This window comes from Ochotona princeps, chromosome 3 (genome assembly GCF_030435755.1).
Source record: "Ochotona princeps isolate mOchPri1 chromosome 3, mOchPri1.hap1, whole genome shotgun sequence".
In the NCBI taxonomy this organism is placed as follows: Eukaryota; Metazoa; Chordata; class Mammalia; order Lagomorpha; family Ochotonidae; genus Ochotona; species Ochotona princeps.
The window spans coordinates 11,709,280-11,724,726 of record NC_080834.1 but is presented as its reverse complement, the minus strand read 5'-3'; the positions used below and the strand labels follow the sequence as shown (position 1 = coordinate 11,724,726).

At 40.3% G+C, this 15,447-nt stretch overlaps 1 protein-coding gene across 1 annotated transcript; it reads right to left on the bottom strand.

The window, feature by feature from the left end:
* Positions 1 to 1,620: 1,620 nt before the first annotated feature.
* Positions 1,621 to 13,988, bottom strand: LOC101516311 (arylacetamide deacetylase-like). Its single transcript, XM_004598092.3, has 5 exons — positions 13,742 to 13,988; positions 11,465 to 11,687; positions 7,262 to 7,331; positions 5,598 to 5,769; positions 1,621 to 2,260 (listed from the first exon to the last, which is right to left on the bottom strand). Exons 1-5 carry the CDS (start codon positions 13,877 to 13,879, stop codon positions 1,664 to 1,666), a joined length of 1,200 nt encoding a protein of 399 aa, XP_004598149.2. The 5' UTR covers positions 13,880 to 13,988; the 3' UTR covers positions 1,621 to 1,663.
* Positions 13,989 to 15,447: the final 1,459 nt, after the last annotated feature.

The window sequence follows — 15,447 nt, the reverse complement described above, 5'->3', positions numbered from 1 at the left end:
ATTTAGAAATGATAACACTTGTGGCAATAAATGACTGAAAACCATTTTTTAAGATGCATATATTTTTATTTGAAAGGCAGAAATGCAGAGAGGAGAGACAGGAAGAGTTATCTTCCATCCACTGGTTTCCTTCCTAAATGGTTGCAACAACCCAAGACAGGTCTTTTTAAAGCCAGGAGTCTGAAGCTTCTTCCAAGTCTCCATTGTGAGTGCAGAGGCCCAAGGATCTGAGCCATCCTCCACTGCTTTCCCAGGTTCTCAGCAGGGAGCTGGACCATAGTGGAACAGCCTGGACATGAAGAAGTACCCATATGGGATACCCATAGGTGGCTACACGTCTGTGAACTCACACAGCATCTCTGTAAAGCTTGCACGGGCCCTTTCAGGGCAACATTTAAGACTTTCAGGGCAACATTCAAACGGTTTGGATCAGCAGCTCAGATTTCTCAGTACCTCACTCCTCCATCCAAAATCTCTTGAACCAGATTCTGCAGCCTGCTGTTTCCAGGTTCTCTACACACGGCCTATCTCTTGCTTTGAATAACTTCCCACACATGTTCTTTTCACTCAGAGCCCCTGCTTTCCAGGTTGAGAGGAAGTGTCAAGATTCCCAGGTAGATATCCCTAAGCAACACAATTTCTCCCTTATGTCTAGTCTGAACAATAACATCCTCTATACAATTGTGAACTGAAGTAGTCAATAGATTCATGCTTTTTTGTCATTAAATTGGTTTTATTCAGAAAGGGTTATTTGTTCAGAATCATCTGCAGGACTTGAAAATGAATCAAAGTGCCAGATGGTGGTAGCTCAGAATTTCTTCATTAAAAGAACTCTTTCAGGTGAGTCTTAACTCACATTAAATCTGATGATGAAAATCAATAGTCAATTGCATAGGATCAGAAAATTTAATCCGGGCCACCGGGCCCTCAAGCCAATTTTTTAAGTGATTTATCCTTAGCACTACTTCTGGTATTTCATATCATTTTAAAAATGGTTTTTAAGGGCCCGGCACAGTGGCCTAGTGGCTAAAGTCCTTGCCTTGAACACGCCAGGAACCGATATGGGCACCAGTTCTAATCCCAGCAGCCACGCTTCCCATCCAGCTCCCTGCTTGTGGCCTGGGAAAGCAGTCCAGGACAGCCCAAAGCCTTGGGATCCTGCACCCACATGGAAGACCTGGAGGAAGTTCCTGGCTCCTTAGCTCTGGCCATTGCAATCACTTGGGGAGTGAATCAGTGGACAGAAGATCTTCCTCTCTTTCTCTTCTCCTCTCTGTAAATCTGACTTTGCAATAAAAATAATAAAATCTTTAAAAAGTGTTGGTAAATCCATGTGAACTAAAACTTTGATATTTTAGCAATATTTTTAACCACTCACTCATCTTCAATAATTTTCAGCAGACTGCTGCAATTGTAAGTTAGAGATGAAATAGTAAGAGCTCACATGTTAAAGTATATATTTTCATAGAAGCGAATTAATAATGCTTAAGGAATAAAGTAGAAAACATGCTACCATGAAGAGACACAAACACGCGTACACACAGCCTGCAGTGAGTATCAGAACCTTAGGGTCGCAAATAATAAACATCACATCAAAAATTTTCACAAATGAATTTCCGTTCCATCATTTAAATATTTTAATAAGCCATTCCTTAGATTGTTACTACAGATTTTCTCTTAACCAATCAATATAATGATTTATTATTCGGTAACTAATTTTAAAATCCAGAAGTAAGAATGCTCCATGGAATCCATCATCTACATGGTTATGAGTCACCTGAACACCAGCGTTCTGGAGTCGGGTGACATACATGATTCCATCATCTCTCAGAATATCATACTGACAGGTCACAACATAGGTCCTGGGCAAGCCACGCAACTGAGTGTCATCAGCCAGAAGGGGCGCTGCTCTCACATCCAACAACCCTGGGTATTTTTTTGCTAGATCAGAACTACCATGGATTGGTCTGTTGTAAATGTGGCCTTTCTTGAATTTCTCAGGGAGCAAGGAACTCCAATTAACAAATTTGAACAGGTGGCTTGATTCAGCTGGGACATGCTGACCGAGTAACATGGCCTTTTCAAGTGATTTGTCTGTGGTGAAATAGTTACTCCAGCTCTTGACTACGTCTGATTTGTGCAGAGTTGGAAAATGCGCGTTTTCTCGGTATGATGGTAGGTCCATATCAAGAGGTTGGAGGGCAGGATAGATTAAAGCCTGGGTCTTGAGTTTGATCTTGACACTTGGATCCTCACTGAGCTGGAAAACAATTTAAAATAAGTTGTTTTAGGAAACAACTTTCAATTAAAAAACATATATTCTTTAAAATACAATATATCCATATGAAGTGAATAAAAATCATACTGATCAGAAACAAGTGAACTTCTGATTTTGAATACTGTAACGTTTATAATTAATGTTGTCAATATGAGCGATGTGAATTGTACTAAATTCATGGGTGGGGAAAGAAGTCATGTAATCCACTTAAAAAGGAAGTCCTACCCTTGAGAACTAGAACTAGCCACTAGAGGAATTTTGTCTTCTTATCTATAAGTAAAAGATGTGTGTGTGGTCATATTAATGTCAACAATCACCTTAGGAGAAAGACCACATAACTAAGAATTTTAATTTGGATTTTCTATTGAGCAATTAGATCTTGAGCAAACTTTTGTGTCTGTGAAACATAAAGATAAGATTATTTTGTTATTTATGGGGCTGGGGTTGCAGAGTAACAGTTTAAGTGTCCACTGCAGATGCATTATATGAAGGTATGGGTTTGAGAGCTGGCTGCTCAGCTTTTGATTCAGATCCCTGCTAATGTGCCTGGAAAAGCATCAGAAGATGTTCCAAGTGCTTGGGTGTCTGCATCTGTGTGGGAGACCCTGAAGCAGCTCCTGGCTCCCAGCTTTGGTCTGATGCAGTACTAACTGTTCTGGCCATTTGGAGATTGAGCCAGCAGGTAGAAATCAATTCAATTGATCTCTCTCTCTCTCTTCATTCCCTTTTTTCTGTAACTTTGCCTTTCAAATTAAAAAATTAATAAATCTTAAAAAAGTCTATTTTACTTGAAAATCAAAGAGACAAAGATAAGCAAAGGCAGTGATCTCTATCTTAATATCTGTATCAGCTAGGAATGGACAAAGCTGACACCATGAGCCTGGAACTCAATTCAATATGGGTGTTATGAACCCGGAGACTCGGGTTATTACCATCTGCCTCCAAGAGTGCACCTGGGCATTGAAAGTGGAGTCCTGACTTGAACACAGTACTCTGATAAATGATGGAGAAGTGCCAGGTGTCATCATGCTCTCACTGTGTCATTTAGTCTGCACATTTGAAGATGGAATAATGTCAAATAAGCATGAAGTATGCTGAAAGACTAGAAAAGAATAAATAGTGTTTTGCCTTTAGACGTGCAGATCATTCATGAACAACATGGCCAGTCCAACTTCAGCAAGTCACGGTGAAAAGGGTTAACTACATAACAATTTTATGTATGGAACTTTATCTCTTCAGGCAGAATCTGTACCTTTTTTGGTCAAATAAGCAGAGATATTAAATACACACTCTATGTTAATTTAAATTGAAGACTACAGTTTCGTTGACCGAGCTGGTGTAAAATAAGTCTTTAAAGACACATGAAGCTTGTTTTACAAACTCTTTTCAGTGACCACGATAGTATCTCTTTTCAGGACCTCACTGAATGAAATGGGTCATTTATGAGTCCTCCCCTCTTTGGAAGGCCCTTGAATACATCTACAACCCTAAGAATTTCAAAATTTACTCTGGCAGAAAAGTTTTCTTTGGATTATCGAATGCCTTTAAGGCACACAATACATATACTTCGGGTCTTATTTTTGTGGGGTTTATTGCTTTTTTTATGCTTTAAAAAGTTTTGATCCAGAAATTTCCTCTTGACACCATAAAAATTATTATATTTTATCTAGGTTCATCATTATCAACACTTTATCTAATCTACCGATAAACAAGCCTGACCAGTGTTTCCTGACATATTCTTTCTATGGCAACATCAAGGTACACCTCAGAGCAACAATAGTCAGACAACAGATTTGGGATTAAAAAATGAATATCAAACTAGTGGAAGAATATACATTTGTCTTAGATTGTGTTGCTTAAATCAGGAAAAATTTCCCCTAAACATACAACGATCCAAATTTATACACTTACAAAGTATATGTTTCTTTAATTAACAACAAAGTGAAGCATTCATAATTAGAGTAAGTTATTAAATTACAGAAATTAACTTCCATTGTCTAGATAGAGTTCTTCTAAAAAATATTCATTTTATTTTTATTGTAAAGTCAGATATACAGACAGGAGGAGAGACAGAGAGGAAGATTTTCTGTCAAATGATTCACTCCCCAACTGACCACAACGGCTGGTGCTGTGCCAATCCAAATCCGGGAGCCTATGGGCCCGGCACACTGGCCTAGCGGCTAAAGTCCTTGCCTTGAAAGCCCCGGAATCCCATATGGGTGCAGGTTCTAATCCCGGCAGCTCCACTTCCCATCCAGCTCCCTGCTTGTGGCCTGGGAAAGCAGTCCAGGACAGCTCAAAGCCTTGGGACCCTGCACCTGCATGGGAGACCTGGAGGAAGTTCCTGGCTCCCGGATTTGTTTGTTTGTTTTTTTTTTTTTTAAAGATTTTATTATTATTGGAAAGCCAGATATACAGAGAGGAGGAGAGACAGAGAGGAAGATCTTCCATCCGATGTTTCACTCCCCATGTGAGCCGCAATGGGCCGGTAGGCGCCAATCCGATGCCAGGAACCAGGAACCTCTTCCAGGTCTCCCACGCGGGTGCAGGGTCCCAAAGCCTTGGGCCGTCCTTGACTGCTTTCCCAGGCCAGAGGCAGGGAGCTGGATGGGAAGTGGAGCTGCCGAGATTAGAACCGGCGCCCATATGGGATCCCAGCGCATCGAAGGAGAGGACTTTAGCCGCTAGGCCATGGTGCTGGGCCCCTAAATAGATTTCTTAAAGGGACATTACTTCTAAACATCACTGACGGATTTATTTTTCAGGTCAGATAATCAGCATCAGAAATAATATTTTGAATAATGCACAAATTAATCACAACTATGTAAGATTATTAATTATTAAGAAATAATTTCAAGTGATAGTTATAACATACATAGTTTTAGGTAAATAACAATGAAGAAATTTGAAAGCATTTCATAATTCTAAATCATTATTTCTTCTGTAATAAAAGACTTTGTATAGATTTTTAATATTTTTTAATATGTAATTTGGTTATTGTGAAACTAAAATTCAGAGAAAGAGAGAGAAGGATCTTCTCTCTGCTGCTTCCCTCCCTAACTGGCCACAATAATCACAGCTCAACCAATCCGGATTTAGGAACTTCTTCTGGGTCTCTCATATGGATGCAGGGGCCCAAGGACTTGAACCATCGTTCACTGCTTTTCCAGGCCACAAGCAAGGAACTAGACCTGAAGCGGATCAGCCAGGCCGGAACCAGTAGCTATATGGGATGCTGGCACCAGTCAGCAACGTAGCCCACTTTGCCATGACTCTGGCACTGAAAACACTTGTTAAAATAAAACACTGAATATTTCACCTGCTGAGTCACTGCTGCAGCTAAATTTCCACCAGAACTGCTTCCAGACACACCAATTCTCTCTGGATCTACTCCGTAGTTTTCAAGAATGTCTTGGCGTAAGAACCACTTCAATGAGTTATAGACATCCTCAAATTGAATGGGAAAATGATGCTTGGGTGCTTTTCTGTAGCTGTGTGAAAAATAACAATTTTAAATCGGTTATTTTTAATTTTAAAATACGTGGGTGTGAATTTATCCTAAACATTAAAAAAAGAAGTTGTTCCTCTACTAAACCTGAGATTTTAGATAGCGATAAATCCACAGACAGCCCTCCTGTTTCTGATGATGCTTCATTAGGTTTGAGATTATATTATGTCCTTGTACAAGTTAAAAGAAAAATAAGACACAAGGGTTGACAGCGGTAAGGTAAAAAGCATCGTAATGCTCTTAAAACTAATATGTGCAATACATGGCATTTATCCCATTTGTATAAATAGAAATTAGTAATAAAAATCTAGAACACTATAAAAATCATTGAAAGACAGGGGAAATTTTACAGTAAAAGCCAGCAGGTGCTGCTTGTGCGGTTGAAAAGAGTAAGAAGACATCGCGTGCCAGTAAACAGCCACAGACTAAGGTCGTCGGGGACAGTGTGTTAATGCACTGGCTCCGGGATGGTGAGCAGCAGACGGGGAACTGCTTTTCAGAAAGCAATGCCTCCTTTTTAATCCCATAATTTTAGAGATACTTGGGGGAATGTTATATGAAAAGACTGCATTATATTATACAACCGTGTTCCTGTTAAAAAAAATAAAAAGCTTTCAAAATTTTATGTTTACTAAAATAAAGACATAAAACAAAGCTTATATTGAACTTAAGGAAAAAATAGGCATATAGATCCCTTCACAAGCCTTTTCCTACAAGACTGTTTCTGTAACTGGTCTACTTTAGTGGTAACTCATCAATGGGGACAAAAAAAGAACCTTAGAAATTATTATACTCTTGCTCAATCTAATAATAGAGTTTGTCTGTAGTAATACTACATTGTTTTGGGCATAACTTGTTCATTTTTGACTCATTCTTACATGTTCATTGCGTATTTTTATTAGTCTAGAATGCTTTACAAGAAGATAGTTTGCCTATGTTTAACAGGAAGTTGGAGAACTATTTTTAATGAAGTATTCTACTATGGCAGACATTGAACCAGCTGTTTCAAATTGTTGTTTATCTTCTAATCTTCAAAACAAGCACATTTTGTGAGAAATAATACACAATTCCCAGGTTACAGGGGAGAAACGCAAACTAAAAATATAGTACTCAATTTGCACAAAGCCCGAAGGTAAATTCCAGACCTAGGATTTTAACCTGAATATAAAATTCAGAAGGCCCTATTCTTATTCTGTCAAGGAAGCCAGCCGAAGAAAACAGCAGAGGTTATTTGTCCCAGAGATATAATAGCTTAATTTAATTCTAACAATTTCTAAACTTCCCATTTTTATTCCCATTTAATAAATCCCACTAGTTTTTCTCTAATTGTTCCAGGCATGATCCTGTCCACTATGGCCATCCTCTCAATTTCTATGGAAGCACTTCTGGTATAATCAAGAAATGACCAGAAAAGCTGATAGCATCTTACTAGTTAAGAAAGCTGCTCAAATGCCAGAGATCAACAAGGTTTTTACCTGGTTGAAACAACTACAGCATCAAGTCTCTCAGCTGTCTCTCTTGAGAGGAAGTCATGAGAAGACATAGCTGTAATGAAAGAAAGCATAATCAGACATTTTCCAAATGAGTAGATCTGCCTTTTGTGAACAGAAATTCTATCTGTATGTCTAGTTGCTGATCAATTAGATTCTGACAAAAATATTTCTAACATTTGTAACATTTTCTCGTCACTATATGATTCTTGGTGATTCTCGGTCACTTTTCTCATCTTCCTGCATTCATGCTGGGTAATTGTGAATCCCCAAGCTCAATCTCCATTCTCTTCCTTTTACAGGTCTTAGATGCTGAAATTACAAACAGGAAACATTTGTGTATCAGGAAGCCACAGATTACTGGAGTAGGGATGGAGGTGACAGGTACACAAGCTAGCAACAATAATGTGAAATATTCACTTTAGTGGAAGGGGATGTAAAGAATCCTTTGGAACAGGATTACAAATCAATAGCTCTTCATTGAAAGAGGCGGAGAAAGAGACAAAGGCAAGCATGCAGAAGGCTCTGAGACTTTTGGTGTTTGTTTTGCTTGTTTTTTTTTTTTTTTTTTTTTTTGAATGTGTGTTGGTTTCCTTTAGGCTATACTTATTTGTCACTGGGGTGATTCAGTGCTCCCTTTTTTAGACAAGAAAGCGAACAAAGAAAGATAAAATGTATTTAGTAGTGATAAGAGGATGAATAAGATGGGAATTTCAGAATAGGAAGTTATCACAGGGCCATTTTTTGAGGAGCTATGAAAAGTGTAGAAAATATCAGAGAAGAATTTTTTCACCAAAAAAAAAAAAAAGGTTTATTTTGGAAACACAGACTTACAGAGAGAAGGAGTGACAGAGACAAAGATCTATATATTGGTTCACTCCCCAAGTTGGCAAAAACCACAGCCTGCAACACCTGTTCCCTCATGGGCACTGGTTCAAGTCTCAGCTGCTCCTCTTCTAATCCTGTTTCCTGCTAGTGGCTGGGAAAAGCTACAGAAGACGGCCCAAGTGCTTGTGCCCCTGCACCTTCCTGGGCAGTCCAGACAAAACTTCTGACTCCTGGCTTCTGTCTGTCTCAGGCTTGAGCGTTGCCGCCATCTGGAGAGTGAAGCAACAGGTGGAAGAGATCTCCATCTCTCTCTCTCCATTTCTCTCTCTAGCTCTGATTTCCAATGAAACACATTAATCTTTAAAAAAAAAAAAATCTTGGGGCTCGGCAGCGTGTCCTAGTGGCTAAGGTCCTCGCCTTGATCCCATATGGCCGCTGGTTCTAATCCTGGCAGCTCCACTTCCTCTCTATCTCTCCTCCTCTCAGTATATCTGACTTTGTAATAAAAATAAAATAAATCTTTAAAAAAAAAAGAATCATTTAAAAAAAAATCTTGAAAATAATATGGTCATGAAAAGACTTCACGAAGAGTCAGCCAAAAAAGACTCCTCAAATAGGTATTGTTAAAATATCAAAAGTTAAGACAAAGTCTAAGACAGAAAAAAAAAAAGAAACATTAACTTACATGTAAAAGGAAATAAATTAACAATGAACTTTCAAACAGACATCCTTAAGGTGCAAATAGAGTGGGGTGACATATTCAAGGGTTTGAAAGAAAAATATTTCCAAACAAAATATTAGATCAAGCAAAGCTATCCTTAATAAGTGAAGAAGCAAAGTATTTCCAATACAAGCAAAAAAATAGAGCATTTATAAAAAAAAAACTTTGCAATATTCTGAAATGAGTCCTATTTCAGAAGAAGACATGAAAGCACATGAGACTGCCAAATTCACTATCAGATTGGATCACTAACCAATTAACAAAGTCATGGGAATTAGTTCCCTCCAATCATTTACTGAATTATAATAAATGTAAATAGATTAAATGTGAATTAATGTAAATAGATTACATTTACACTTAATGTAAATAGATTAAATTGCCCAGTCAGAAGATGCAGGTTTGTCTAATGGGTGATGGGACTTGCACATTGTCTAGGCACTTGCCAGCTGGTGCTGCAGCCTAGCCTGGCTGGCCTGCCCCCAGTCCCAACTCTTGTGCTCACCTATGGAAGCAGTGACCCAGCATGGAAGTCCTGAAGGTATCCCTACTAAACCCACTTCTAGCCCTGGGTCTTGCCCAAGCCAGCAGGTACTGCAGCGCCGGCTGAGATGGCCCAATCCCAGGCTCAGGATTTGATAGTAAGTGCTACAACCTTGTTCAACTCAGCCTACTCGTAGTCCTGATCTGAATGCTTTAGGACCCTGCACCCGCATGGGAGACCTGGAAGAAGCTCCTGGCTCCTGGCTTTGGATGGGCTCATCTCCAGCCATTGTGGCCACTTGGGTAGTGAACCAGGGGATGGATCTTTGTCTCTGTCTCTCCTCCTCTCTGTGAATCTGCCCTTCCGAGAAAAATAAATAAGTCTTTAAAAAAATTTGAAATCTATTATTTGTTGTAAAATGCAGGGTACTGGAGGAGAAAATGTTGGTTAAAATAAGCCAGATTATTATTCTTGCTTACATGAGGGGGCTAAAATTAAAAATAAAATTAACATAGAACAAAGCTAAATTTCACTCGTATGTTGAATATTAATGTCTAAAGGCTTGGAAGCATGATAGGGATGAAAAGAGTTTGGAGGAGACCTGGAGCTAAATCCTCACCTTGCACGCACCAGGAACCCATATGGGCACCGGTTCATGCCCTGGCTGCTCCACTTCCCGTGCAGCTCCCTGCTGGTGGCCTGGGGAAGCAGTGGAGGACGGCCCAAAGCCTTGGGACCCTGCACCTGCGTGGAAGCCCAGGAAGAGTCTACAGGCAACTGGCTTCAAATCAGCTCATCTCCGGCTACTGCAGCCACTTGGGGAGTCTATCAGCGGATGGCAAATCCTCTCTGTCTCTCCTCATCTTTGTATATCTACATTTACATTAAAAAATAAATAAATCTTTTTTAAAAATGAGATGTTATTAGGGGAAAGGAGATTAGGGGTGTTGGGGAACATATATCACTAGCTCTTAAGTTTTGCTACGTAAATTTAATTATAATAAAAGAATTTAAAGATACATATTTTATTTCTTCAGAAAGTAAAACTTACTGTCAATAAAAAAGATACAATGAGTAGTAAAAATTCTCTTATAATGTTTCCAAAATTGAGTGCTGAATATTCTTAATCTTAAATATGTATTTAATCTTCAGGTTTTTATGTTCATTATAAACGTACTACTTACATTTTGGGTGTAAATTTATGATAAGTTTGCCGCTATTTGAGAGCATCGGGCCAATCTGCTTATGTACGAAGGCTTATAACAAATCAGCTTCTTTGCCATCATAAGCATACGCCCCTTCTTCAGGAGCACTTTAATTACAAGACTCATGGAAATGACCTGCTTTGGGATGTTACGATCAGATTCGGTGTCACAAATATCAATTTTCTGTAAGCTGAAGGCTCTACCGACAGGGTACGTGGGGAAAATCCCCGGCAGGATCACTCCATCGATTGCTCCAATTGCATTCCTGACCTACTACCTCTATTCCTCCTATCACAAAGACACACCTGCCCTCCAAGCTCCCAAGCTCCAACTCCCTTTCTTCTCACGCTGCTCAGGTAAATGCTGGAACCCTCCCCCAGACTTCAGTGAGTACGTTTCTCCAACATTCCTCTTTTTAAACAACATAATAACTTCAGTTGTTGAACTTTTTCTTAGACCTCTCACATATTAATACTTATATAAGCCAAAACATCTAATAAACATATTTATAAATGTAATTAAAATATAAGTAAAATTCACACATGTAGATATGTTTACATGAATATATGTCTATTAAATACAACAAATTTTTAGTATAAAAATACTTTTGCAAAACCCTGTGCTTCTCTATGTAACAATTTCTCGTTTCCTGCATATATAAGCTCACTAAAGAACTACTTTCACTACTTCCATTTGTTTTACCTCTGTTCCACTTGCTTCATTTTGATTTGCCCAGTGACATTGCCTCAAATCTACACTAAAAATAAGCTTCTAAGCTCATGAAATAAGTTCTCTATTTCCATAATATTTACTATAACTTTTGGCATTTATTATTCATTCGTTAAGAAATAGAGGTAATAATGTAATTATTTTAAACTAAATTAGCATAGCAGCAAAGGAAAAACTGTTAGAAAGCTGACAGATTTTGTTACCATTCAACAAGTGGCACTTACCAACACTACCTGAGAACCAACCACCACCATGAATAAAAAACAAGCCCCTCTTCAGCGCCCCAGACCTGCGTTTGGGCACATACACACGGACAGGAATGTTGTTGAATGTTGTGTCTGTCACGGTGACATTTTCATCAGATGTGGGTGGGACTTCTTGAACTTTTAAGAACAGTGCTGCGATGTTCACGAAACGGTTGGTTCCTAAGAACTCAGAAAATCGATTCTGAAAGAAGATGGGAAACAGCCTGCTGAGGTTACGGATACCAAATGTCACTATTGTTTATGAATGCACAAGTGTGCACATGTGATCCTCACGGTCCTCTTATATTTTGGTACCCAAATATGGATGAAACAGACATGCTGAAGGTTCCGCTGCTTTATTTTAATAGTTGCCTCAGATTGGGCCCGGCACAGTGGCCTAGCAACTAAAGTCCTCACCTTGAACCTGCCAGGATCCCATATGGATGCTAGTTCTAATCCAGGCAGCTCCACTTCCCATCCAGCTCCCTGCTTGTGGCCTGGGAAAGCAGTCCAAGGACAGCCCAAAGCCTTGGGACCTGCACATGCTTGGGAGACCTGGAGAAAGTTCCTGGCTCCTGGCTTCAGATTGGCGCAGCACCAGCTGTTGTGGCCACTTGAGGAGTGAATCATCTGGATGGAAGATCTTCCTCTCTGTCTCTCCTCCTCTCTGTATATTTGACTTTGCAATAAATAAATAAATCTTTTTTTTAAAAAAAGCAGTTGTCTCAGGTTGACAATTTAATGCTAAGACAGTTTGAGTTCAAATATAGTAGATGATAAGAGCACTGTACTCAAAAGAAGCTCAGAGAACAAATGGATACAGCAACAGTCACAAAATAATATAACTTCACAGATTTTAAGTACGCACAACTTTGGCCAATATCACTGTTGAGATCACCAGCTTTTGGGGCATGACCAGCTTTTGGGATGGACTTTCATATCAGTACTGAAAGTGGAATAACAAGTGTCTGAACAGCTTTCCATTGTAGGGAAAAGCCATGGCCACCGAGAAGCCTCTAGTGAGACCGGAGAGATGCCTGCAAAGTGGTCTGGCATGGCACGACATGGAGAGGCAAGGAAGACAAGGGATTGACAGGCTTGTATCTGACGTGCAGCAAACCGCATTGGATTTTGTACTGACGGATATAAAGGAAAAGAAACGCCGTAGTTATGTATTTCAACCTCGAGTGATACCTGGCTTGGCAAAATCACTTCCTTGGAATTTGCTAATTGGACTCTTAATAAAATGTTTTAATAAGAAAACATTTTCGTGTCTGACACAAAAATTGTTGCCAGCTTTCTGTGACTAATCATGGTGCTATTCATCCTGCCTTGCAAGTGCATGCTTCTTACTCCATCAAAGTAGGTCTTTCTGTTTTCTTTTTTTATTGCCTGAAACTCACAGTAATTTTTTTAGAGATTTTTTTCAGAGTGTATTGTATTTTTATACTTGCAACCGAAACATGTTCTGTATGTTCGTTGTGTTATACTGCTACATTAAAGAACCGTTATAAGCAATCAAAATATTCAACATGAACTCGCGTCGTGTTCTTGGGTTAAGAGTTAAAACACTGTTGAAAAGTTATTTATCCAATATTAGAATGATTGAGTCAGGCCTCTTCAGTTCCAGCTTCCATTTTTTTCCAGGTCGTTTGAAGATCAATTTATGTATTTTTGTTTGAAGAGCAGTGTTTCGGAAAGAGAGAGGGGGAAAGATAAGAGACTGATTTTCAACCCACTGTTTAACTACCTCAAGGGCTGGGAAGCAAAAGCTTTATCCACGTGGGTGCAGGGATCCCAGTGCTTGGGGCATGCTCCTCTGCTTTCCTAGGTGCAGGTGCGTTGGCAGGAAGCTGGATCAGAAGAGCAGCAACCTGGGGTTCTATCTATGCCCAATAGGAGATGTCAGCACCACAGATAGAGGCTCTATGTGCCTTGCCACACCGCAGGTCCCATCAGCTTGCTCTTAAAGCAGACCTTTGGAGACAACAACTGCTTGCTCAGGGAGCTGAGTCCAACCTCCCATTTTGGGAAACTGAGTCCAACCTCCCATTTTGTTCCCAGCTCCATGCTTGAACAGACTGGCTGGCTGGTTATCTGCGTCTCTGTTTTGCAAACAAGACAAATAAAGTATTTACAATAAATTATTAAACTAATTTTAACAGTATATGTTCCAAATGAGTTGAGATTGAAGTCTTTGTTTTTCTTATCATGATACTATTAATTATTGACAGAACGCAAGAGATCTGAACTTACCAAATACGTGACTGTTTTTGAGACTGTGACCATCCATGTCAGTTTCCATGGTTCCTCGATATTATCAGGGAGAGGAGTGTAAACATAGTAGGATGCGAGGACCCCGACAGTCAGAAGCAAAATGAGCTTTTTCCCCATGGTGGTTCTCTTCTCCTCTTTCTACTTTGGCAAGTTCACTTTTGAGTCATTCAGATGTTGAATTTTCATTGTGTGTCTTGAGCTTCCTCATGTACCACTGCATAACCTCCTGAATACAAATTCCAAAGTTCAGTTTGCTTTTGTTGAGCAATTCAGATATTTTTAGGGAAGTTCAAGGGAGAACGCTGTGAAGCAAGAAATAGTTATCTGCAAGATTATTGCCCTTCCAATCAATCTGCTCTGAACATTTGCAGCAAAGTTGTTAGGAGAGAAATGGCATGGTGTGTGTGTGTGTGTGTGTGTGTGTTGGCTCATGGAAGGACACTGTGGGTCTGTCCACATCTGGATGGTTACAAGCAAAGCAGCCACCAGGATCGATGTGCAGGCTTGGTTCGGGAACCATATGGGAAGAATTGAGAAAAAAAGAGATGTTGTCTTGCAGAAGAGCTGCACAGTTGTGCACATCCAGAAAAGGGACCACATCATTCTAAGGTCCCCAGAATAGTGACCGGAACTCCTGCAGCCTACATGCTTATCTCACTTCACCTTTTCATGATTCTACATTGTGGTCATGCTAACAGGTGTGCAGAGTTCCCCCTAGATTTTATAGGCAATAAGTTGATGGAATATGTTGCTGTTCCAGGAGGTTCCTCAACCCTGTACTTAGGGCTGCAGTTGGGACTGGCTCTGAGAGCATCTCCACAGCATGCTGATTCCGTAGCAGGCAGGTGGTCTTTTTGGACAACATACCTGAGAGGAAGTCAGGAACATTCAACCTGCAGGATCATCTTGCAGGTCCCACTGGACCCAGCTAGATCGCTCTCGAAAGCAGTCTTGGCTGGTGACTCCTGTATGGTGAGGCCTTCTTGAGCCATGTGAGTGCATGTGTATTTGGGTCCTCCAACCACACGTCCCATTGCCTCTGTTCTCAACATCCTTGCCCCTCTGTCTGTCACCTGCTGTCAGCAAAGGATGTGCTCACTGAGTCCCCACAACAGTTTCCAGGGACTTGAAGACCTTGCACACAGCACAAGCTCTGAGAGCTTGTGGCCACATGGAGAAGAAACAACTTCCCTAGACTTCCCAATGATTCCCTGTGTCTTGGAAGGAAACCTCCCTCAGCAACTCATGAACGCCCCACCTGTGCGGTGAGCCACAGCGCCTCTATTGTCCTATCCGCACTCAGCAGCAAGCTTTCCTCATTTCCTCTCTTTCCCGTTGTTGCATATCCCGTCTCACTTTCTCCTGAGACTCTAGACAGCTGTGTGTCCTGTCACTGGTGTCTGCACCCACCTGGGGATCTTCAAGGCTGAAATTAGCCCTCTTGGTGGCCTCACAGAGATCCCATGGGGATGTCTTGGGACATCTGTGCTGTTATAACCAATAAAAGGGACACGTGGCAACATGGAGGATGAACAGAAATTCTGGCAGGCATGGCAAAACGGACTAAGCCAGTTCATGTGATGTTGGAATCCCATATTGAAACTAGTCCCGGCTGCTCCATTTCCAATCCAGATCCCTCATAATGCATACAGGAAAAGCAGCAGAAAGCTATCCAAGTGTTTGGG